Genomic DNA, 26,740 nt, shown 5'->3' with positions numbered 1-26,740 from the left:
CTTTGAGCAATCTTCAACTTCTTTTGAGCTTCCTTGTATAAATCTACGGCCTCTTCTGCAAGCTTAGTGGCTATATCTCTATCATGAATTACATGCAAGAAAGTCGCTTTGATTTCTTCCATATTATTCTTAATTGATTGTAAATCAGCAAGGGAGATGTTAACTTTATTTTGATCTCTTGGTATATCATGAATTAAATTTTCCACATACTTGTGCGTGCCATCCACTGTCGATAAAATCTGAAATTCTTTTTCAGCCCATACCAAAAGATGTCTTTCCCAATCTTGATCACCCACGGATGATGAACCATTGTCATGCTACATGATGAAATCAGAATTCTCCTTAACCGTAGAGCTGTCCCCAATCGAATGTACCTCATCCTTTATCTTTGGAGCAAGAAGCTGAGAATCTGAAACATTAGGGACACTAGGATTTTGCTCTAAATCAGATGCAAGCAAGGGAAAATCAGATTTGCACTCAATAGAATCAACACTTTCAATATCAGTCCTACTACATGAATCATGAGGGAGAGAAATTTCATTTTGCATAGCTAAAGACTTGTTTTGGAAATCAAACAGGAAACCTCCAGTGTCTTTGAAATGAAAGCATGAATCACCAACATCTTCATTTCTAACCTTAGGTAGTGCATTTACTATTTCTGAATTTGTATCAACCTCTTGGGCAATCAAAGCTTCTGGTTTGATCACTTCATTGCTTTCATTTTCAATTTGTATCGATGCATGAACATCAAAAGAAATATTTTGAAGAATTGATACACTTCCATCTTTAGGCAAGATATTATCTTTGTTCTCTGAATTGAATCTCTCATCTTTTATTTTCTGCTCTTCTTTTTTCAAAATAGACTTCAATTTTCCCTCACAAGAACTGAACACACCTTGGACTAGTTCACATGCAGTGGAAGAGACGACCCACTCATTGTTTTGAACAGCCATTGGATAACAGGGGCTGAGATATAACTTCACTCTCATTTATACACAAGATCATAATGGTCTTCATAGCTGCAATGGCTTCTTTGTCATGTCTCCCATTGGCTATGACCAAGAAATGATGAAACATATCATAGATCAAATCATGCATTTCCAAATCTATTAAAAGATTGCTAATTCTGATTCCTGCAAATATTTTTAGAATAGCAATTCTTCTTCAATAGTGAACATTTCTGAAATCATCAAGATCTTGAAAACTATCTACAATCAAGTGCAAAATCTCTTTCATTGTCTCATCATCATATGGAACTTGAGGTGCCAAAATCCTCATGATTTCACTCAAACAACTTGCAACCATAATTCTTATATCATCATTTGAATTGCTCAACCATTTGGGCTGACTTAGTAAAGTCACTGTTGGAGCGAAAGATTTTTCCAATTGATTTGAAGGTGACTGTCCCACTATGCCTAAATATCCTTCCAATTGATTCAAAGTAATGAAAACATCTCCTGATTTAGTTTGTGAACTGAGATTGATACCAGTATCTGTTAAAGCCTTTGCTACCATTGAAGCCATACTTTAATCTAGAAAACTCTAAATTTTCAAGTTGGCAAGACTCTATCGAATCTTGCCCAATTTGTTTTACCTTTTCAATCAACTGAACAATTTGCTTACCCTTGCCTCAACAGCTGAGTGGTTTTGGTGTTTGGTTTGTTTACTAAACTCAAATTTCTATAAAAAGATAATCATTGTAAGAAGACCCCCTGTTCTAGGGCCAATTTTTCACAAACCTTTAACACACTCAATAGAGGTAATTTGTCAAACAGTTTGCTTGTAGAGGTTTGTCAATGGTTTGATGTGCAGTTTCAGTTTTGCCAATGTTCAAAAATGCAAATTTAAATATTCTAACAGAATTTCCCATCTAATTGCCAAACAATATATTTTTCTATTAATATTGCTTTGAAAAAACATGAGTAAAGGATTCTTGTACCATTATTTAGGATCCCGCCTTCTTATTACATCTGACTGCACTAGCATCACAAGCTAGAGCATTAAGAGATTTCAAGGAGCTATTGGCTTAATGACTTTGCTCATAATTTGGTCCTAAATGATTATATTGCAGACTGAGAAGCATAAGAGCTCATACAAATTGGAAGGGGCACACTCAACTCCAAATATCTCTTTTCTATTAAATTTGCACTTGTATTACTTCCCCTGAGACACAACTCTAATATTCACAATGGCAAAAATGAATGAAGCGTCCAGGAAAAATAGACCATGCTGCAACTTCCCTTAGGCTGCCAACACGGGAGGATATTTCATCACGTCTCCAACAAGATCTCCCACTTGATCCTTCTAACGGCATACCACTGTCTTAAATCTTCATGGCAACTCTTTCTTCAAGATTCATGACTTCCATAGTGATTAACTCCTCCCCTTTGGTGCTGCATTGAAGGTCTTGGGTTCGTCTAATACTCTTCAATGTTCAGCTTGCGCAAAGTTCTTTCTACAACATATGAAGCTCACACATTATACTAAAGGAAAATACAAACTCGATGATGCCACGCCAAGGGATAAAATCCATGTCTTAGACACACGACTCATAGGCCCAACTAAGGCTCACAATCCATCAATATTTTTTATCGCTATGCTTTCAAACAACGACAATATCTTTATTCTTAAATTAATTCCTCAAACTCTTCTAAAGTCTCCAATGTTTGAAAACCATAACATTGCCTTACGCCTTATTTCCTCAAAGTTTCCGATAAAAATCTCTATGGCAAATAAACTTCATGCACCAAACTTAATCAAAGGTAAGCCTGATGAAATATTATAACGAATACAAAGATGCTAGTAAATTCAGGTGCAGACCATCATACTCCCGTGAATGCAAAATATTAGTCCCGCCGTAAGTGCATGGGCTAGACTTTGTTCATATGAAAAGGAAGCAATACCACAAATTAGAGTTGCTACAAGAGGAACCATGTCCAAGTGTTAATTCCTCTACAAACTTCAGAGATGTCGATACTTAATGCTCAGACCAAGGTCGAAGATTGCACTAGGATTCCCCAATCTCTTACTTCACGATGGGATATTATTCAAACTTCACATAAAACAAAGTAGACCTTTCCCTTCTGTTCAATTATTTATTGACACATTTGATTGATGTCAGAAGAAGCAGCAATAGAGAAAGAAACCAAAAAGTCTTCTTGCAATCCATGCTTTACACAAGAAAGAGTGTTAAAGTATATTAAATTTATTTCAGACTACTGCAATTCTTACAATATGCAGATTATAATGTACTGATTTCTTCTTTTGATTTCAGGGTATATATTCAGAATTTAATCCTTAACAAATATGAATGTTAAAAATAATAATGTATTGATGAGATGCTGATGTACTTCTTTTCTTCAAGTCTGAGATTGCCGATCAAAGGGCGAGAGCATTTTTGTTTCTATATGTTTCTCTTTATGATATCGGCATGTATAAATATATATGTGGAGGGACATGTCATGAGGGGACATGTCTCCACAATGTGGAGCCATGTCTTCTCATGACATGGCCCTCTCTCAAACAAAAACAACACTTGCCAAAGGGTGCTTTCAAGAGGCCCAATCCTCGATCGGTTTAGTTAACATAAAAACCAAAAACAATATTATGAAAGCCGCCAATCTGCTGTGCATTACATTTGATCATTACTCGATCCAGGTATGTTTGATATAATAAATACGATCATTTCTTGATCTGTTATATATTGAACAATGTTGCCGTCAATGATCATTGCTCGAAACATGGCAAGAGAAGATGAAATAGAATCTGATTACACAGATTAATATACTTGTATCTGTATAGTATTTCGATCAAATACAAGGATGATGGTTTTACAAAGCATTTGAAATAATTATTCTTATAGGCACAAGAAATGTGTATGTGTGTATGTATGTCATACATACATACATACTTATATATATATATAATCAATATAAATGATAATCCTTATATCTGACAGAAGCTACTATGCATCAACACTCCCTCTTAGCTAGGCAAGATAATCAAGTATATATCAATGGAGATATCACCTAACTCGTGATATCAAAGGATGTTTCTAGAACATCAAGTCACATGACATTCTTCACATATACATCCAAGTTATGGTATGTGCACTGACATCACGTCTCATGATGTCTACCATAACAAGTCATGGCATTTCCATGGATATTATGTCACATAATATCCACCATGATTATCTCATAAGGAGCATAATGATATTCAACTGATATCAAGTCTCATGATATCTATCAATAAGTCCAAGAGATACTAACTATCATGACATGTCCATAAATAACAAGTCCCGTGATATTCATCATGGATTCATGATAGTGAACTAATCATTGTAAAGTTGTCACCTTACAATGTTAGATACGAGTGTTCATTATTTGAAAGATCGTCACCTTTCAATAAAATACACAAGGTAGGCTCACAAGTCATAGAGTCATACATATGACAAAAGAGTTTACACATTAAACATCTTTATTTATATTAATACAAATAAACAATTTTGGGATTCAATCTCAATAACTTACATTTCAACCATAACAAGTTTCTTCCTGAAGTGTTCAAATTTCACTCTGGGGAGAGGCTTGGTGAGAATGTATGTTGTTTGATCGCTTGTATTAATATACTCCAACTCGATCACATTCCTTTCTATCATGTCTCTCACATAGTGGTAAGGAATCTCTTTACAGACGTTTGATGCAGCTTTGATTGTCACAGTGGATGATAGTAGGTTTTCGAGGATCACCAAATAATCCCACAAGCAATTTTTAGAGCCATATTGCTTCTCTTGCTCCCAAAGATGCTGCAATATATTCGGCTTTTGTTGAGCTTTGAGCTATTGAAGACTGTTTTCTGCATATCCAAGAAATCATAGCTGATCCCAAACTGAAGCAACATCCTGATGTGCTTTTCCGATCAGTCACACTTCCAACCCAATCAAAATCAGGGTATCCATGTAGATTTAGGTCAACATTTTTATATTTGAGATCATATCCAATAGTACCTTGAAGGTACCTCAATATATGCTTCACAGCAACAAGATGTATCTCTCGAGGTTCACACATAAACTGACTCAAAGCTCATTGCATAGAAAATGTCCAGTCGAGTGTTAACCAAGTACATCAGTGATCCAATTATCTATCTGTAAAGAGTAGCATCTGCAAGTTTGGATTTTGTTGCTGCTTCTTTTAGTTTATGTAAGTTGGTTTCAATGGGTGTCGACATTGGCCTGCAATTCCACATCCCAAATCTCTTCAGAATATCAATAGTGTATTTCCCTTGATTTAGAAAAATACTATTTGATTTCTACCAGACTTCCAATCCAAGGAAGATTCTGATGCTAGGTCCTTCTTACATTGAACAACAAGGTGAGCTTCTCTTGTAATTAGCAAACCATCAACATATGGGATTAGTATCAACATATCACCATTAATTACTTTAAAGTAAAGATTTGGATCTGCATCATTCTTGTTGAATCCTAGACCTAATAGATAGTTGTCGATCCTCTCATACCAAACTCGAGGAGCCTGTTTAAGTCCATATAAGGCTTTCTTCAGTTTGCACACATGTGAAGCTGCATCATGAATCACAAAACCTTGGTTGTTCTAGACAAACTTCTTCTTCAATAGTCCCATTCAAGAATGCAATTTTCACATCCATATGATGGATCTTCCAGCCTTTAGCTGCTGCAATAGCTATGACTGCTCTAATGGAGGTATACCGGGCAACATATGCAAATGCCTCTTCATAATCAATACCTTCCTTCTGTGAGAATCCTTTGGCAACAAAACGTGCTTTTTGTTCTCTATACTGCCATTTGCAGCATGTTTAATTTTGAAGGGTCACTTGGACGAGACAACAGATTTCTCTTTTGGTCTAGGAACTATGTCCCAAACATCATTTTTCAGAATGGATTGATACTCTTCTGTCATAGCATCCTTCCAAACTTGACGCTTGAGAGCTTTTGTAACACCAGTAGGTTCAGAATTAATGATTTCACTCATTAATGCATCATATGTTAACTTACGAGGTCTTTTGTTCTCTCTGAATGTCCCTTCAGGTGCTGCATGCATTTTTGCTTCCTGTGTCATCTTTCTAGCCCAAAGTGGTCTCTTGTGATTATTGTTTGGTTCCTCTCCTTGAATCTCTGGAGGAATCTGACTTTCATTTGTGGTTTCATCTGGATACTCCTTCTGAAACTCGGGAGCAAGATCCTCTTCAATACCTTTATGTGAATCTAGTATTTCTATCTCATTTGATCTCTTAGCCTTCTTAAAGGCAATGTCTTCTGTAAAAATGACATCTTTACTTAGTTCAATTTGTCTATGTCCAGGTATGCATATTCTATAAGCTTTTGAAGTTTCACTATAGCCTACAAAAATTTATTTTGGCACATGGATGTAAACTGGGCAACCAAATATCCTAAGTGACTGATATTAGGTTTTACACCAGTAAAGGCTTCTTGAGAAGTTTTGTTATCCAAGTGCGAGTGAGGACATCTATTTTGAATGTATATAGCTGTATTAGATGCTTCAACCCAAAATGAAATTTCTAAGTTTTGATCATAAACTAGGTTACCGGGTTCGCCCCTGGGACGCCCTGGTACGGGTCCGGTTCGACATGGGTTCGACCAAGGTTCGAAAAACCCAGGGGGTCGAACCCAGTTGAACTCGGGGTCCAACCCAGTCGAACCCGGGCGGCTGGGTGGCCCATAAAGTCAAAAAACAAAGCAAATTTTTATTTTTTTTTCAATTCCGCCTTGTAAAAAGTGAAAGTTATAACCTAAAATACACTTCTAAAACATTTTATTGACTCATTTCACCTCATTTGTGTTGCAAACAAAATTTTTATGAGAGCAGGTTGAAGAAAGGGTGAACAAAATTTGGCTTCCAAGATCAAAGAGGAGGAGTTGAAGACTGATTTTAGAAGCTTCAACAAGTGTTGCAGCATCATTTCCATACATTTTCAAGCTTCCATTGGCTGCAAGAGGTAGGTTTTTAAACATTTTTTTCCAACTATTTTTGTTTCACAAATTGTCAAACATGAAACTTGAATTTTTTTTCATTATTTAGTTTTTGTTTTTGAATATGTTTATTTTATTTCTTGCCATAGGAACTAGAATGGTATCTACATCTTCCTCCATTGGCAATGAACAAATAATTGCAAAACAAAGAAATGATCCAAATTCTCCCTTATGGAAATATGTGGACATTATAAAACAACTTCCGGGAGGTGGGGGATTCTGTTGGAAATGCCATGGATGTGATATTGAACGTAATAGTTCATATTATCGGGTGGTAGGCCATTTGTGTGGAATAAAAGGAAGAGGCATCAAAAAATGCCTTGGAAAAAATGGTAAACCTATACCAGATGAGACAGTGATGAAATATATTAGGGAGCATGAGGAGGCAGAAGAGAGGGAAGCCCGTAGATTGAACCAAACCGCATCAAAGAAAACAAAGGGAATGCAAGGCCCTTCTAATCCCAGTATTGTAGTAGAAGACCACCCCTTCTTTGCCACAAATGAACCTCAAAGTGAACCACCCTTGACACGTAAAAGAACAAAGGGGCCTTTAGAAACCGCATTCCAAAATGAGAGTAGAGACAATGCTGATCAAGATATAGTAAGGTGCATTTATGCAAATGGGTTGTCATTCAATGTTGTTCGCTCCCCATATTGGAAGCAAATGATAAAAAGTGTTAATGAGGCACCAAGAGGGTATAAGGGCCCCGGTTATGAGAAGGTACGTGGAACATTATTGGAGAAAGAGGTGAAGAGGGTTGAAGATGCATTGAAACCCATAAGAGATTCATGGGTTGAGACAAGCGTAACAATTGTTTCAAATGGGTGGAAAGATGCTAAAAACCGTCCCTTGATCAATGTCATAGCGGTGTCCCCTAAAGGGGCAATGTTTTTGAGAGCTGTGGATTGTGAGGGCCAAATAAAAGATGGCCAATTTATTGCAGAAATTCTCATCTCTGCCATTGAGTCTGTGGGACCCCGCAATGTTGTCCAAGTCATAACGGACAATGCAAAAAATTGTAGAGCTGCTGGTTTGTTGGTTGAGCAACGCTATGATCACATCTTTTGGACACCTTGTGCGGTACATTCACTCAATCTTATGCTACAAAGGACTGGGCAAAAAATAAAATGGATCAGAGATGTGTATGCAGAAGCTGAGGACATCCAGATGTTCATCACAAACCACCACATGTCTCAAAGGATTTTTAGAACCTATTCGAATTTGGAGCTATTGAAGGTAAGTGAAATAGTAATGTAATTTTACATTTTCTGATTTTTTTGAATTTTCAATGTTAATAATATCATTGTGTAAGCTATATTGTGTATTCTTCTTTAAAGTTTGGCTTTATTTTTTAGTCATTTGGCATTAATTTGTGTTATAGGTTGTTGAGACCCGTTTTGCATCAAACACAATCGTCTTAAGACGACTTGTGAAAGTTAGAGTGGCACTATGCAATATGGTGATCAGCACCAATTGGACTGTATGGAAGCAAAGTAGCACTGAGAGGGCAGAAAAAATTAGGGATAGAATATTGAATGAGAAATGGTGGGATCTTGTTACATATCTCCGAAGTATCACTGAGCCCATCATGAGCATGATTCGCTATACAGACATGGATAGGCCTTGCATAGGTGAGATTTATGATGGCATTGATTCAATGCTTGAAAAAATAAAGGTCAGTATAAATGAAAAAGAGAATGATCCTCAGGAGAAATTCTTCAAAGAACTGGAAGTAATTATTGTAGAGAGGTGGAATAAGATGACCACTCCTTTGCACCTTCTTGCCTATGCCTTGACACCTAAGTACTATAGCAATCAGTTTCTTGATAAACCAGGAAGGATTCCACCATGGAGAGATCTAGAAGTATCTGATGGGTACAAGGCAGCATTTCTTAGACTATATCCCAATGATGATTTGCGAGATGTTGTTACAAATGAGTCCATAGAATTCGCAAATGGGAATGGTCTAAGTGTTGATGCACTTCGTAATAGATCCAAGAAAGATGCTCATAGCTGGTGGTACTTCCATGGCACATGCTTCCAACACCTACAACCCCTCGCTATAAAAGTTTTATCACAAGTAAGTTTAATTAATTAAAATTTTAAATTTACAAGTTTTAGTTTATTTATAGTTTACTTTGTCTTCATAGGTTGCTAGTAATTTTATTTTTATTAATGTATAACTTTAATTGTTTACTTTGTCTTCATAAGTTGCTAGTTCATCTACTTCAAAAAGAAATTGGAGCACATACACTTTCATCCACTCAGTAAAGCGCAATAGGCTGCTATCAAAAAGAGCGGAGAATTTAGTATATGTGCATTCCAACCTATGTCTTCTTTCACACAAACAACATGACTACACACAAGGGGAAACAAAGATGTGGGATATAGAGCCAGAGCATACTGATTTGGATGCTCCTGCTTCTCAGTTCCTTGCATTGACACATGATGACTCGGAAATTGAGCCAACTTATAGTGCAAGTGCAAGTGGCATTGGCTCATGTAATGTCAATGTCAATGAGGAGGAGGAGGAGGAGGAGGATGAAGAATTAGATGATCCATTTGATGATTAAACTTTAAGTTTATATTGTTGAAAGTTGAAACAATGATACTTGAATATTTTGTCATTTTGATATTAAACTTGATGTATATGATGCTATTATCAATTATGGTATGATCATGATGCTATGATTACAAGTTTATGTTTGTTTTGTTGTTTATATGATGCTATGTGACATTCATATTTTAATTCATGCTTATAGGCTTCACAAATATCAAAATATATATATATATAAAAAAAAAAAAAAAATTTACATGTTTTTGTACTAACGAACCCAAACCCCTTTTCAAAATTTTGCCGTACCGGCGTACCAGGTTCTTCGAACCTGAACCGGAACCCGAACCCGAACCGGCAACCTAGATCATAAAGCAGTGCCCTAGCTGCTTCTACAATAGTTATGTTTTTCCTCTCAGCAACTCCATTTTGTTGGGGATTATAGGGTACAGTGAACTCCCTCTTAATCCCTGCATTTACACAAAATTCTTTAAAGATTTCAGAAATATACTCTTTCCCATTGTCTGTTCTATGTATTTTAATTTTCTTCCGGGAAGGGTTTTCTGTAAGAGCTTTGAATTCCTTAAACCTTTTAAGGATCTCTTCTGATTCCTTGCACTTGAGGAAGTATATCCGGGTCTTCTTGGAGAAGTCATCAACAAAAATTGCATAATACAAAAATCCTCCTATGGAAGGTACAGACATGGGTCCACATAAATCAGAGTAAACTAATTCTAATGCTGCTTTAGTTCTACTCAAACTATTAAGAAAAGTACCCTTAGTATTTTTTTCCCCAAGGCACACCCTTTACATGACCCATTATGAGTTTGATTTAGTTTAGGTAGTCCAATTACAAATTTATCCATAGAAGTTAGGGCATGAAAGTGAATATGGCCTAATCTTCGATGCCAGATCTCATTTGAGTCAAAAGTCTCATGAATAAGGGCTTGATTTGACTCAGTGCAAAGTTTGTATAGGTGTCCTTGTATTATGCCTATAGTTTGGGCCTTCTTTATGGTTGAGTTCTTCGGCCATGCAATGACTTTACCCTCCATAAATGTAACCATGTATCCGTTATCTTCAAAAGCATATATAGATATTAAATTTCTCTTAATACTTGGCACATATAGTACTCCAATGAGTTGAATAGAGATCTCGGATTTCAACTTGATGGTGCAAGTTGCAACTCCTTTAACAGGATGTGCAAAATCATCCCCAATTGTAAACTCTTCATCAGATTCTCCACCATAGTTTCTAAGTGATCTGGGTATCCTATAATGTGCCTTGATGATCCACTGTCAATTACCCATGTGTTGAGTTTGTTCGAAACTTGACTGGACAATGCTGAGTAGAAAGCAAATTTCTCAGAATCATGTTCTATATTTGTCTTTCCGACTTTAGCAAATGAGACTTGTTTTTTTGTTCTGTCAGGGCACTTGACTGCATAGTGTCCATATTGATCGCACCTAAAACATTGAATTTGAGATAGGTCTTTTCTTTGCTTGGATGAACCTTTTCCATGAGAATTTCTCTTCCTTTTGAACTTCTTCTTCTTACCTTTCTTATGAGAATTTGTGTTAAGAACATGAATATCCTCATCTATAGGTTTTTGCTTTCCTTTTGTTATTTGCCTTGACTCTTCTTGTAGACAGTCAGATCTTAATCGATCAAATTTAGGAAGCTTGGATTTTGCGCTTATCCCTTGAATAAATGATTCCCATGAATTTGGTAGACCGCCTAAGGTTATTAGTGTCAACTCCTTGCTATCAATTTCATATCCAACTGTTGATAGTCGATCCCTTAGTTCAGTAATTCTCATGAAGTATGCATTGATAGATTCTCCCTTATTCGTACTTATATTATTCATTTGTCTCTTTATAGCAAGGGTTTTACCTGTATTATTTACTTCAAATGCACTCTCAAGAGATCTGAACATAAGGTATGCAGTTTCATGTTTTGCCAATATAGGTACAATGTGATCCCTGACTGCATCAGCTATGAGTTTCATGGCTCTCTCATCGCTCTCGGTCCATTGAATTTTCTCAAGGTCATTTTTAGGTTCAGCTTTATTTTCTTTTACAAAGGAGTCTAATTTATTCTCCTTTAGTAGCATCATGATTCTGAGCTTCCAAGATGTAAAGTTGTTTGCTCCTTCGAGTCGACCTTCAAATCTAATCATATTTGACATTGTGAAGAATGAAATGTGACTGCAATATCAATAAATGATAGTCTGATATCTCAAATTTAATTTGGATCTTCTTTACCAATGCCCTAATACCATGTTAAAGTATATTAAATTTATTTCAGACCAATGATTCTTACAATATGCAGATTATAATGTACTGATTTCTTCTTTTGATTTCAGTGTAATGTCCCCATTTTGCGAGCATCAGAGTTTGTAAGAATTAGCCTATCATTTGACCCTGGTAGGCTAATAATTATTGATAGAGGGCCTCGTGTGGCAGTTACTTGGTGATTAGAGACATTACTCTTCAGTTGGATTCAGGTTTTGGCCTTTGCACAGGTTTTTTGACTCAGATTGGCACACTTACTATTTATAGTAAGTTACTATTTTGGGAGAGTCAGGGTTCCTATTAATAGAAAGACACCTGAGCAGAGCTTATTGGCAGTGTCGACCTTGATTGGGCCTTTGCAGCTATTTCTAGACTCAGTTCCACATACTTACTATTTATAGTAAGTCACCATTCAGGGTTTCTATTTTTAGACAGGCATCCAATCACATGGAGAACAGGGAGAGTCGACTCCTGGCTCAGACGGTTTAGCAATCAGACAAGTACATCAAGAGATATTAAAGTTTAAGTGACTTAAGTGATTTATTTAATATTTTAATATTATTATAAAGTTCTAAAGTAACTTTATAATAATAAAGTCACTTTAATATAATAAAGTGCGTTAAGTGAATAATTTAATGTGGGAATAAATCTTTTTATCCCACATTGGCCAGGAAGGTGTTTGAGCTCTCTTAAGGAAAGAATAAAAGGAAAGGCAAGAGTTCATTCTCGGCATCCAGTTGATGAATAGTATTTTGATTGCATTTTATTGTGGAGCCTAGGGCTTTCGCAATTTTCTTCTTTGATCATAGGAAACGAAAACTTCCTATTGATAGCAATTTTGAAGGTGTGAAATAACATCTAAATTATTGCAGTTGTGGGAAAGAATACTTCAGTTCTTTCATTTGTGCAAATTGGTGAAGTTTTCTACAAGGGTTTGAAGTTTATTGTTGAAGAACATTTATAGTTGGTTGTGAATCATCCTTCTTTGGCACATGGAGTTATATCATTCTTGTTGGGAGAGATTATCAACAAGTTATTCAAGGTTTTAAGAGCAGATTGCAAGTTTTTTTTATCCACTGCTACAGTGTCGTGAACAGTGCGCATGAACAGTGCCGTGAACAGTGCGCTACAGTGCCATGAACAGTGCACATGAACAGTGCCATGAACAGTGCCGTGAACAGTGCGCTACAGTAGTTTGAGTTCTATAGAAGGGGATTTAGAAAGGTTGAACAGCTATATATATTTGACAAGGGATTTGCATATGAGGAGAATCAAACCAATATATAAAGGCAGCCATTGAAAGACCAGGTTTTCTATCTATGGTCATTGTATTAGAAAATCATTACTTCATTGCATCATTTTCTATTATGATTATATCATGAAACATTTGGAGGTTGCATATGTTTAATGGAGATATAATTTGCATATTCCACATTCATGGTAACATTCAACATTGATCAGCCATTTAGCTTTCATGCCAATTGTTTGCTTAAATGCCTAATAGCTGTAGGTGTACTTTGGGATGCATGACAAGTGTTTGTCTTAATGTCAACTAGCTGTACTAGTTAATTTCAGTCATTACATATGTGTGGAAAGGTCTAAAACAGCTAGCATATCATTTCTATAACAACTTTGCATTGTTAGAAGCTTTCCATAACTTCATTTGCAGCCTACAAACCCAAAGAAGACAAATAAAGAATTCACTATAGCGGCTTCAAACATTGTATGCCAAATGTTTGACAATATTCCTTGGTGTTCATATAAGCAAAACAGGGTCAGATTAGCCAAGGGATATTACATTCAGGGTATATATTCAAAATTTAATCCTTAACAAATATGAATGTTAATAATGATAATGTATTGATGAGATGCTGATGTACTTCTTTTCTTCAAGTCTGAGATTGTTGATCAAAGGGAGAGAGAGCATTTTTGTTTCTATATGTTTCTCTTTATGATATCAGCATGTATAAATATATATGTGGAGGGACATGTCATGAGAGGATTGTTAGGCCCAATATGGAAAGCTAATGTACTGAGAGGGGAGGGGTGAATCAGTACTACAAATCCTTTCTTCAACAATATCTTCACTGTTATGCATAAACCACAAACTGTTGTAACATAACATAAAGCTAAAACAAATAAATAACAATCATACATGATTCACTCCATAACACATATATTTTGGTTACGCAAAAACTCTTGGTTAGAGAGAAAAACTGAGGTGGAGATGGCACCCACAACTTCACTACTGCAATAATAAAGGTTGCTCGGTTAGAGCTACATGTTCAGCTATTTCTGATAACTTACCCTATTAGGAGTATCAAGATCATTAGATCTACCTTGCTAAAGGATTTTACAACACTTATTCTAAATGCTGCACCTGGTTAAAGGCTTTACAATTTATAGACTTTGTTAGAGTCTTTTACCCTGTTAAAGGTTTCTCTTACAACTTCAAAATATTACAATAAAATCTTTACAAATATCTGCAACTTTACATCTGGAATGTTATAGCAGATTCTATGTGCTCAAAATGAGATTACCTTGCTTATAGCATACCTCGGTAACCTATAAAGTAACTCGGTAAACCCTTCTGTTTACTCTGTTCTTTGACTGTTCTCTGAAATCCTTCTCGGTGACCTCTGTGTCTCTGTAACAGTCATAACACTCAATGCTTTCTTATGTATCACACATGTCTTGCTTCATACACCTCTATATATCTCTATCTGATCTCAATCCATGCTGTATCAATAGATCTCTTATGTCGGTGATCTGGTTCATTGCTTTGATCTTACAAACACGATTTATCGAATGAATAACCATACAAAATATTTCATTGGTTAGATAACCTCGAAATCATACACAATCTTTACGTGCAATTTCCAATGTGATAACGGTTCTATGTTCCTCGATCTTGTAACACGTTTCCAGATGTGTGTCTAGGTTCAATGAATCTAGTAAAACGTTTCACTCGGTGTATATCAACTCGGTGTATCATCATTCTTGCTCGGTAGACATGGAATGTTACTCAGTAGACAGCTCGGTGAATACTGGGCTCTGTGACTACTTTCTTCTATACCCGACTGTTCTGTGCATACCGACTGAATGTTTCGGTAGTAGTAACCGACTAGAGTATATAGAATGACTTTGGATATAAAACTAATGGCAACTATAATAAGTAGTAACAAGGACATGTCTCCACAATGTGGAGCCATGTCCGCTCATGACATGGCCCTCTCTCAAACAATACAACACATGCCAAAGGGTGCTTTCAAGAGGCCCGATCCTCAAACGGTTTAGTTAACATAAAAACCAAAAACAATATTATGAAAGCCGCCGATGTGCTATGCATTACATTTGATCATTACTCGATCCAGGTATGTTTGATATAATAAATACGATCATTTCTTGATCTGTTATATATAAAACAATGTTGCCATCAATGATCATTGCTCGAAACATGGCAAGAGAAGATGAAATAGAATCTGATTACACAGATTAATATACTTGTATCTGTATAGTATTTCGATCAAATACAAGGATGATGGTTTTACAAAGCATTTGAAATAATTATTCTTATAGGCACAAGAAATGTGTATGTGTGTATATATGTCAGTTCACATAGTGAAATAACATACATACATACATACTTATATATTATAATCAATATAAACGATTATCCTTATATCTGACCGAAGCTACTATGCATCAACAGAGTGCCACGTACCAATTGAAATACTACATAGCTTTTGAATTTCATGAACTTCCTCGGAGTAGCCAAGAATAATTTTCAACAACTTGCAAGATTTCTTACGGATCTATTCTGTAGAGGTGCCTCAATAAGAATTGTATCCCGTGAGCAATATAACATTCACAAGAGGTAGGAGTAATTAGGCCAAGCAGGTTATATCAACTAAATATTCTGCCTTCAAGGAGGGAGGCTGTGATAAAGGAATGGAAACCCGTGGTTCTAAAATGCAAGCTCCACTCAATAATTTCACTTCAGAAATTGGCATCGCTTAGAAATCTCCTTTCCACGATCTTAGGTTTGATGCTCCTACGCCCCACAGAAGGACTTCTATGACACTAGAAGCACTTCCAATTCCTGTTGCTGCAGTAGGAGGAAAGAGACTCACACCATTCTATAGTTGTGCCAAAGATACACCCTACGATTATTAATATATATCGCCTATTTCTTAAAAGTTCATATTCCCCGACATGCAAATGGCTTCAATAATATGTAGTGCCAAACATTAGGTATATAAGAGTCACCCACATGATATATTAGAGCCACGGCTTCACTAACATTCTCAAACCCAAAAACAAGTTACGGCCATTTTATGAGAATATTTGTCATTTGAATATCTCAACATTAGACTACAGCCAGATAATTAAACTTACAACTTACACTAATAATCGAAATTAAGATGCCACGAATCCACAATATCAAATCTCCACTATTGACCCAGCAATAGCATAAAAAGTTCTCATTTATCAAATCTCAAAATATAAAATCTCCATGCAGATACAACATTGAATCTATTAATAAAACTTATCTGCAAATGTATCATCTATCACTCATGAAACCGCACAAGCTAGCAGGAAAACCAGCTTTGATACCATTGAAATATCCCCTATGGATATTTGCTCCTGTTTTTACCAAATGCTCCACAATAATTTAGACAAACAATTTGCATGAACTGATTTCTATTCATCCAATATCTTTGCAAACAGAATATAATGTTAAATCATACAATCACTGGGTAGAGATCAGAAATAAAATATGTATATTGTCATCAAAAAAGATAAATCTTTACAACCTTCAGCAGAATAACAGAATTAACTTTCCAATCGTAGCCACGAAACTTACAAAAAGATTGGATGTACCGAAAACTTCCCAATCACAAATACAAGATGTACAGAAGGATTGGATATCCACATACCAACAGTAGATGTGTCTGATATCTTCAACAAACACCAACCAAAGTAGATCTTTCACCATCGTAGCTAGTCTTCTTCAAGAGGGATTTTGTCCTCACGAAGGTTCATATGGACCAAGTCCAAATCTCCAAAACCTCACGAGGTTACAACCAAGAAATGAATAAACCCAACATGCTCAAACAATCCTCTCAATGCTCTTTTATAACTTCCTGAATGTCCACTGGCCTTCCATTTCCTCTTGCCTTTTCAATTTCTTTTGTTTTATTTCACTTTTGAATTAAAGGTGACTTGATTTGATATTAAGTCACTTAAGTAATTATAAAATATTATCCTTAAGATATAATTTCTTGAAAGGAGTAATATTAAATAATTATACTAATGGCTTATTAAACAATTAAACATGCTTTTAATTATTTAATTATATCTTACGCCAAAAGGGGACATCACATCAAATGGTTCTCCAAGAATGTTGTTCTCCCCAGCACACCCAAAGGCTTATGGAAAAACTTGGAAACTGGCCAAATACTTACAAAGCAACATTGCATAAAAATGGGGACATTACAGTCATCTTTCTAGCAAGAAATCACCATGCGGAAAATCCAATGAAACTAACCTCTAACTCCTATATATATATATCATATTTATGCCTTGGATGCCACCTAGGTCGAGTTAACTACCTATATAAGATTATATTAATGATTATTTAATTCAATTAAGAGTTAGGTGGCCACAAACCAACTCCTCATAACCCTATGCACCTATGGGATTAAGGGCGTTGAATTTTTTATTTTAGATATTTAAGCATACTAAATTAAGGAGCTTCCCTTAAAAATTTGAAGAGAAGTTATTCTCATTTGTTGTTCCATTTCGTGTTATCACAAAGTGACAAGTTAGACGCCAACATATTACACATGTACTATTGAGAGCCCAACCTATTCCATTGTTTATGCATCTTTGTGTTTTTCTATCTTTGAAAGGAGTTTAAAACATATTCTCTAAAAAGTTTGATTGCAAGGGCACTTAATAAAATACTCATTTATTTAATAATACTAGACCATATGTGGTACAAAATGATTGATTTATCAAGACTTAATTGCATTACAATGATCAAGCATTGCTCCCATGGGTGGTTGGCACAAATTATATATGAGGTTTTTCATCCTCGAATACATTTTTTGCCAAAAGGTTTTCATTCTAGGGAAAAAAAGATGAACAGTGTTCAATGTCAAGAAAGTAGGGTTTGATAATAAGCTAGAATAGCTTATTCTATCCTCCATTCCTTTAATAGACACTTTTGAAGAAATAAACTATTTTCTTTTTCCTTTGTCCCACCAAAATTCATTTTAAAAAGTGTCCAAAAGAACATTTTAAAATAACATTATTTTTTGACTCTATTCGTAGCAACACTTTTTATCCCTCTTTTAAAATCAACATTTTTAACAATAAAACATAAGTTGTCTTCTACCAATATAACATAAAGTTACTTCGTGGACAACTTAAATTATTAAATTATTTATTTTGTAACGCCCTAAAAACCTACAAAAATTCAAAATAGTAGGCTAAAATGTTTGTAAAATATTTTGCCTTCAAAAGAGGACATGACAATCTACCCTTTTTGAAATTGCTTGTCCTCAAGCAATTCTGATACAACTCCTCAACTCCTCTTGACCAAATCCTCTCTGCAAATACCAAGATCCGGAATCATACTTGGGGATGTTTTGAATCCCTCTAGTGATGTGCTGCATTTCTTTGACTATATCTATCACTAAGCTTTGTTTATGAAGTTTCTTTGCAGCCTTGCCTTTCTTGCTTTAAACTTGCTTTGCTTGTTGATCCACAGTCCCTTGCAAAGATTTCTTAGTTATGCCCAGCTCTATTAATTGCTTTATACTTGGAACTTCTAGCTTTCGCAAGGTTTGTCCTTTGTGAAGAACGATCTCACCATTCAGTTTCCATAGTGCTAATCTAATTTGAACCGAAATCTCAAATAGGGCATCATACTAATTTTATTGGATAAACACTACCACTTATTTGTCTGCAAATTCCTCAGCTTTGTGTACTTTTTTGCCTAATGCAAAAGAGTTACTTGTCTCTAAAGCTCCTCTTGCAAACTTGCTTTCATTTAATAATTTGATCGCATTAATAGCTAATCCTTCTAAGGCAAGACAACTGGATTCAACCATGTAAATTTGTCTTGACCCAAGTAGAGCCCAACCACATCAATAAGAGGATGCCATAGCTGAAATGATGAATAAATACCAAATGTAGATGAATAGTAAAATAAAAGTTGCCTTTTTATAAAACTAAAGTTACTTTTCAAACAACTTAAATTAAATTATTGTTTTATTTTCTTAGTTCAAACAAGAAGACATGACAATCATAGTGTGGTAGTGGCAATGTATACAAGGTGATTATCCACAAGGAAACATCATACTTGATGATATGTGTGATATGCTAATCTCATGTTATGATTGAATTATAATTGTATGCCCTTGATATTCCTCGAGTTGGTTAAATAGTTAGAGAGTATTCCCATGTGAACATCTATATGTATCAGTTCATGTGAATGCATCAAGGTTGGAAGGTTAGACAATTGTATAACTGTAGACTAAGTTGGATTGAACATTGGTGTGAAACATTAAAGTAATTGCAGAAGTATACTGTAGATTGAGACTTTGTGAAAGGCCTTCTTGTATTGAATCTTTTGGTGGTGGGTTTTCTCTCATTAATATTTCCCATGTAAATCTTTGAATCTTGTATACAATCATGTGGATGCATACTATTCCATTTAATTTATTTTTTTGTTCGATTTTGTAAGTGTTGTTGACTATTTTATGAATACATCATCTAAACTATTGGTCGTCTACAAGGGTGCAAATCCCCAACATTACTCTCCTTATTAACTCATCCTTTCACACAATGTGGAGTTGTCCTTCAATAAAAGTATACAATAGAGAACACTACAACAATCAATTTCCTTCAATTGAACTCCCTTTTGGAATTCTCTAATTGATAGTAGCTTTGTAACATCTTTCACCTCTAATGGTACCACATTTACTCAAAATAGATGGGTCCCAGGTAATTCATCATCTATAAGCTGAAACAAGCCACCCTAATTATTTTTTTTTTGGCAACATAAAGATGAATATGCAATGTCTTCGACACCTGAAGTTGGCTGAGAGAAAATAGTGAGAGTAAATGCAAGTACAAATGATATGGCGGCAAGCCAACCAAAATAAGCAGATGGCAAAGCCAACTTAATTAACACCTCTTCAGCGGACTACGTAAAATGACATGTAGGTGGCAAAGCCAGCCTTATCAACACCTCTTCGGCAAACTGTGTGCATGTAATGCAAACCACTAGCAGAATGTATAAGCTTGACTCGGGCCAAATTGATCAATTATACTATTTTGTTCAATGGAAAAATGGGCTGAATGAAATGCTATGGTGATTAGCAGTAAACCATCCAATCTTACAATATGATGTGCATACAAAGAAAGCCTTTGATGGTACTACCATCTGGGGTTTACAAGATTAACTTGAAATGCGTTACAAAGTAACAATTGATGAAGTAAATTGTTGTTATTTAAATGATATAAAGTTCTGATTATAAAATTAGACTACTGCAATATCCAGAATAAGGCCAATTAGCATTGATAAACAATATAATCATGTACCCAACTAAAAAATAACTTATAAGTATGGTGTAAGAGGCTGATGCAGGTCTGGTAACACTCTGATACTGCTCTCACACTATCAAATCAGGTCTGATACAAACTGAAACATGCTGTAAACACTACTATATGCTGATACAATTACCTCAAAAATAAAGGAAACACACCCCAAACTGAAACAAAATTGATGTTGGTTACATTAAATCATCCTAAACTTTAATAGAACACTGTAAACTCCCTTTGTTACTGATAAACACTGAATATTGGGTCTAGCCAGCATTGGTAACACTTTGAAATCTTTGCAAAGAGTAATCCCAACACACTACTCAACATGCATAAACTGAAAACTACTCCAAAGCACATCAAAACTGAACCCTAAAGCACCATAAACACAATTGGCATCAAACAGAATGAGAAATCAGTCACCTTGCAGGTCTAAAACTGAACTTATTGCTGCTGGTACGACAGGTACAGCAAAAGCCAAAATCCACATAAATCACTACAAACATCAAACCCCAACTCCCCAACAAATATGAGCATCTATACTGCTCAAAAACAATCACAAACTAACCCCAAACACATGAAGACCAATGGATATCAAACTGGGATAGTACTCAAATTAATTGTAGGTCTGAAATACAATATTAGTGTTGTCAGTACAGCAGGTACAGCTATGAATAATGCAATGTTCCCTCTCTAAGCCTAGTCAGTTTGGTGTCCGTTAGCCTATTCATCAGGTTCCCGTAGGCTAATGTGGATGGTTAGGGAACTCCACAGTTCTTGGAGCCATCCCTGGACTGTTCTTTCAGCATTTCCATTTATGGCATTGAGCCCTGTTGTTAGTGACGTTCCTGGTGATGCTTTCAAAAGTTCTTTTGGCCACTCAGTTTGTGCTCCACACTTCTTGGAGCCCATGGCTATTTACAGTAAGTCACTGTTTCAGCTTCAGTCTTGATTCCTTGTCATCAGCTGCACCTTGGCACATTCAGTTTCGATATCCGATACTCCATTGGTGTTTCTGTAAATCAAGTGGATGATTTTAATTAAATGTTTAAGTTATAATATTTTATTATAGAGTTTCACTTAATTGTTTATATAATTATTGAAGTGACTTTGGAGTTGGTGCCCAAAGGGAAGTTAAATCATAATTTTTTGAATAGAGTAATATTATGCTTTTTGGGGTGTTAAATTTTTTGGAGACAAGGAAATTAACAAAATTAATATTTTTATTACTCCAAAGGGGGCATTGGGATTGGGGTCATATGTAAAAGCTTTTGAGCTCATTTCATTTTTATGTTGAAGATTGATGTTAACGGGATGCTGTTGGATTTTCTCCAAGAAAATTCCTAAGGATGGAAACCCTCTTGAAGGATCTTCCACAGTGGTGAGAGATCCTCTGGTTGATTCGTTGTTAGATTCATTCTGGATCTAAGTTGGAGCTTCATTGGTGGCGCTTTGTTTGAAGTTTTTGGTTCCGGATTTATAGATAAATGAGGATATTTGAAGTATTCTAACCTACACATTTTAAGAGTTGGTTTGCTGATGAATTGCAGGGATTTAATACGTTTGTAGAGCCTTTTTTGAAGCTAGTTGTCCATCTTTTTCATGCTAGTCAACCCTTATAATTTGGAGTTAGGAGTAGGGCTTCATTCAAAACTTTTTTGGCATTGTTTAAATCAATTGCCTTGATCTAGGCACCCACATTGCAACAAGTTTCAGAATTTTTGGATGGATTTTGGATTTTATGGAGCAAATCCATGGAGGTTCAGCTTGAACTTTAGCTCTGTTTGGAATGATTATGGTGTTTGCTATTCCTCTTGAGGACAGCGTCTAGGTCTGCAGCTGTCGATGGGTGTGTTTTGGACAGATTTGAGGCCAGGAGGAGTAGAAAAGAGGGTCTGGAGTGAATCATCCCTGTTTTTCCTACCTCAATTAGCTACAGCAGTAAGTTTAGTTTATTGTTTTGCCTTGAAGGTGCTTATTCAAGGGTGTTCAAGTTTGATATAGCTGTTTTGAGCAACTTGAAGGGCCTTTCCCTTGTTTGGAGATGTTTCTTGGTTCTATCACTGCTTTTAGATGTCTTATTTCTATCAAAGGAAGCCATATATTATTGCTGCTGTTGACTATCCACAGTGAAGCTTTGCAGCAGGTCTGCAACATTCATTGAGGCTGCACTTTGAGGTATTTCAATGCTCTTTTGATTGATACTTTATGGTAAGATAATTTTATGTTGATGGCCCAAGTTGGGCTATGACAATATTCCAAGTACATTGTAAAAAGAATTTTGAATGAATGTGAAAACTCTAATCAAACCTTTATCAGCAATTAAACTTTATTTGTTTTGTCAAGAATATCCTCTGTTTGGGCAAAAATCTTCAAAAAGAAAAAATTCAGGGGTCTACATTACATAAAACTTTTAGAAATCACCAAAGTTGGCCTAATTTTTTCTTGGTTTCAAGAAGAGACCTCCTTCAATCACTTCACAAGCCCCCACTTCTTAAATCTGCATCATAAGTCCTTGCATGCCAAAGAAAATGTCAAAACATATCAAAATTCTCCCACAACAGGAAAAATAACTCAACCTTGCAACACAAACTGAAATATCTTCACTTTCAACACCAAGGCACTCTCTGTATTAAATTCCTCCAATGGATATTGAGGGTTTTCATCCCCAAAACCCAATCTACTTCTGGATAAAATCACCCTTTCCAGCTAGGAGGGTTTTTGTCCCTAAAACTGGTATTCCATGAGAACTCATGTTCTCACTTACAGAAGAACTCGTGGTTTCCATCCTCAACAAATATGAGAAGAACTAATATTCTCACTTAAAGAAAATAGCAAATGCAATATTCAATCTAACCTTTCTTCTCCTAGAACTCCTTAAATAGACACTTACAGGCTTTAGGGCTACCAAATAATTTAAAAAATCACTTTTCCCCTCAATAATAAAGTGATTATTTTGAGAACTCTTGCTTAAATATTACTTTTTAATCCTCCATTTCAATGTCACTTCCAAATAATAACCTTTATAACTCACTTGAACCCCAAGCCTAATGCTAACACTTTTTGGCCCTCTTTTAAAAACACTTTATGGCGTAGGCCACCTTTCTTTAAAATAAATAAATAAGCATAATTTGCCTTTATGATAAAAAGTCACCTTTAGACAACTTAAATTATTTATTTAATTACTTTTATCTACACATCCCAAGGTCTTAAAAAGTTGGCACTCTCCAAGGATGTTGGAAGTCTTCAAAAAGCATGGAATACTCCTTGAACTTAGAAAAAATCTTGTATTCATCTTGACTCCTAGAACTGATTCAATAAAATCAACGAATCTTGGAACTTTCCAAGAATGTTGGTATGGACCAAAAAAGGGACATTACATAGGCCCTTGATCTTCCCCCATGTGCATAACCACTTACAATATAGATAAACTTGGTGAAGCGCTATGTACCAATTGCATGTTGGCCATAAGAACTAATGATAACTTGCAAGAATTGTACAAAAGCAGGTTTTCTACCTCTTTAATGTGAGTTGTATTATAGTTGTAACTTGTATCTTTAGTGTGTGGACAGGATCAGAGTCTTGTGCTTTATTTGTGATTGTTATGCCTCCCCTCTTTCATTGGATACCTAAGATGTAGTCATTCAAACCGTGCTGATGAATGGGGTTGATGGGGCCACCATGGATGGGCTTATCCCACTCACTCCTACCCAAAACCCAATATTCCAGTTGGAGCTGCATGAAGAATCTTTTATTTATGATTTGTATAAGGACATCTTGTTTGTTTTGTAATTGCTTCCAAGGATGAAATGAAGATAACATGTGAGAGAAGCTTGGCAATAGTTAATTATGAAGTACCTTCATTGTAATCACAGGATGATAGTTGAATCTGTAATTGTAATTGAATTTTGGTTGATGAATGTAAGCAACAACATTAAACGGGTATGACCATTGTTGATAAGTTCTATAATTGGAATGTGATAAAAGTTGAATACCAATCTTATGTACATGATTCATTGTTGTAGTTAAGTTCTGAGATGAATGGATATTCATAAGATTGTGACTTGAGAAAGATAAGGGGAATTAATATGTGAAATGTACCTCAATATCTTAAGACCGAATTCTGATTGTCCTTATTATGATGTGGCTACACAAAAAGGAAATGAATCTTATGTAATGATCTTATTTCTAGGCAATCTATCCTGTCTACTCCTTGCATATATTTCAGTACCATGAACTTTTGAAGGTCTAGATTAATCTACAACAAACATACTTAGGATGTAATCCTATAAGATTAAATTGCAATGTAAATAGATCATGAGTTGGTAAACAATTTAAAGCTCCTTCCCTTTTCCAGCATTAGCATCTACAATTCAAAATTAAAAGAATTTTGGAATTAGGAGGGCTTTAAAAAATATATTGCACCATAAATGAATAAAGCATCTATTTCAAGGAAAATTAATTCATGCATACTTCAAGAAGCTAGTGTATCTCATATGGGACATAGTTTCACAGTGTTTCAAAGATGTTGTATAAATAGGATAAAAGTCATTTGTTCAATCATAATCATACCACTTGCATATCTAATAGTGAACTCATCAACATCAACTGTCGGAAGTGCAAACCCTGCCCTTGTCAACAAATTTCCTGCATCCCGTACCTAGAAGCCCATTAAAAAGGAAACTTAGCACATTCTCAGCTGGAAACAAAATTCTAACAAATAACAAAAACTTAAATTTAGCACTTCCACAGCAGAACTAATTCCAATAATGTGTATGAAAAAGTAAGAAAGCTTTCCAAAGTTATAGTTGACCTGGATTTGGTTTCCAAGATCCAAGAGCCTCGGTTATAAGATTTAGAATTCTTGTAACCATCACAACCACAAGAGAATCATTATCAATCATTGTAGATAGTGAATTTTTAACAGTAGATTTGTATATAACAAAGTTTCATTTAATATCATAACATTAAAATAATATTGTCAAATTAAAATCCAAACAAAAGTACCTTACATGCATGCATGGTTTAGTGAGAGGAAAAAAATGGGATCAAACATGCATCAACAGTGAAATTAAATACGTGTATCTTATATATGATCATACTGAATCAGCAATCTATAATATTTCGCAAAACGGCAAATTTTAGATTACCAAATACATTCATGTTGCCCACTGTTGCATTAAATGTTGAATGTCAAACCACCAAATATCATTGGTGTTCTTCAAGCATTCCAATGCCTTTACAGGTTCAAATACTAAGAAAAGCAATCTTATCTCAATGATTTTATGATAAACATGTTCCTTTGGGTTATAGGTGTCAATTTAATATTGGGAGATAGAACATACATCGCTTCCAATAAAAGCCCACTTGGCACACATCATGATGGAGAAATCCACCCTCAACACATTAAATGAAAAACCAACTTTCTGGACCCCAGGGTAGCTTAAGTTGTCAAGAATAAACAAGTAGGCTAATATCATTTACAGAGTCCAGAGGTAGCAAGGAAGTGAGAACCCTAGTTCATTTAACACATTCAAAACTATGAGGAAACACATAATCTCAGTGGCCTTTGACCATCTGTCTATCAATAATAAATATTGTAAATGATTCTTGCATACATGTGCCTAAGTTTTAAAAATTATGACAGAATTTAAAGTCTACATTGAGCTACATCGATATAAAAAATATTCACATGCATTTCCCCACATTTAGAGAAACAGTTGCATTGTCCTCAAAACTATTTAAATGAACGCAAGGAGGAACAAATTCACCTCATTTGTGTAGTGTGAGAAAATAATTGTCCTTTCCACTATGTCAAGGATGTTATTTGATTTTATAACCATTCTAAAGTATATAAAATTTTGCCAACATTTTTTCTTGTTTCCATTGGAGAGAAGGGATACAGATAAAATTCTAAAAGAACTAGAGTTAAAAGAAAACCACTAAAAATACCATGCCTTAGTGTAGCCCATCACCTCCTATTTTTGTCCTCCATTAAATGTTCTAGTATCCCAATAATTATTTTTTCTCTATTGTTTTCAATGGCTTGTCCTATTGTACAAGAAATGATATAAGACACACAAGATTCATCCTCAAACTTGTATCTACAATTTACCCACAACAAGAATGACCAAGCAAGCATAAATCATTGTGAATGAGGGATTTCCTCAAATACGCCATAGAACTTTGTACACTTGTTATAACTAATCTTATTTCATGTGGACTTCAGAATCCAAAATTGGGATCAG

General features: G+C 35.3%; 1 protein-coding gene across 4 annotated transcripts in view; it reads right to left on the bottom strand.

The window, feature by feature from the left end:
- The window catches only part of LOC131036811 (putative methyltransferase At1g22800, mitochondrial), a 151,222-nt gene that overhangs the window by 5,530 nt on the left and 118,952 nt on the right, over positions 1–26,740 (bottom strand). For 3 of the 4 annotated variants that reach the window (XM_059221488.1, XM_059221485.1, XM_059221486.1), the window contains exon 8: positions 25,065–25,152. The exons of the other annotated variant lie outside the window; for it this stretch is intronic. In XM_059221488.1, coding sequence (XP_059077471.1) covers positions 25,065–25,152 — 88 coding nt within the window. The remainder of the gene's footprint in view (positions 1–25,064; positions 25,153–26,740) is intronic. 4 annotated transcript variants of the gene reach the window in all.

The sequence above is a fragment of the Cryptomeria japonica genome, chromosome 5, assembly GCF_030272615.1.
Source record: "Cryptomeria japonica chromosome 5, Sugi_1.0, whole genome shotgun sequence".
NCBI lineage: Eukaryota > Viridiplantae > Streptophyta > Pinopsida > Cupressales > Cupressaceae > Cryptomeria > Cryptomeria japonica.
This window is presented reverse-complemented; position numbering and strand designations above follow the sequence as displayed.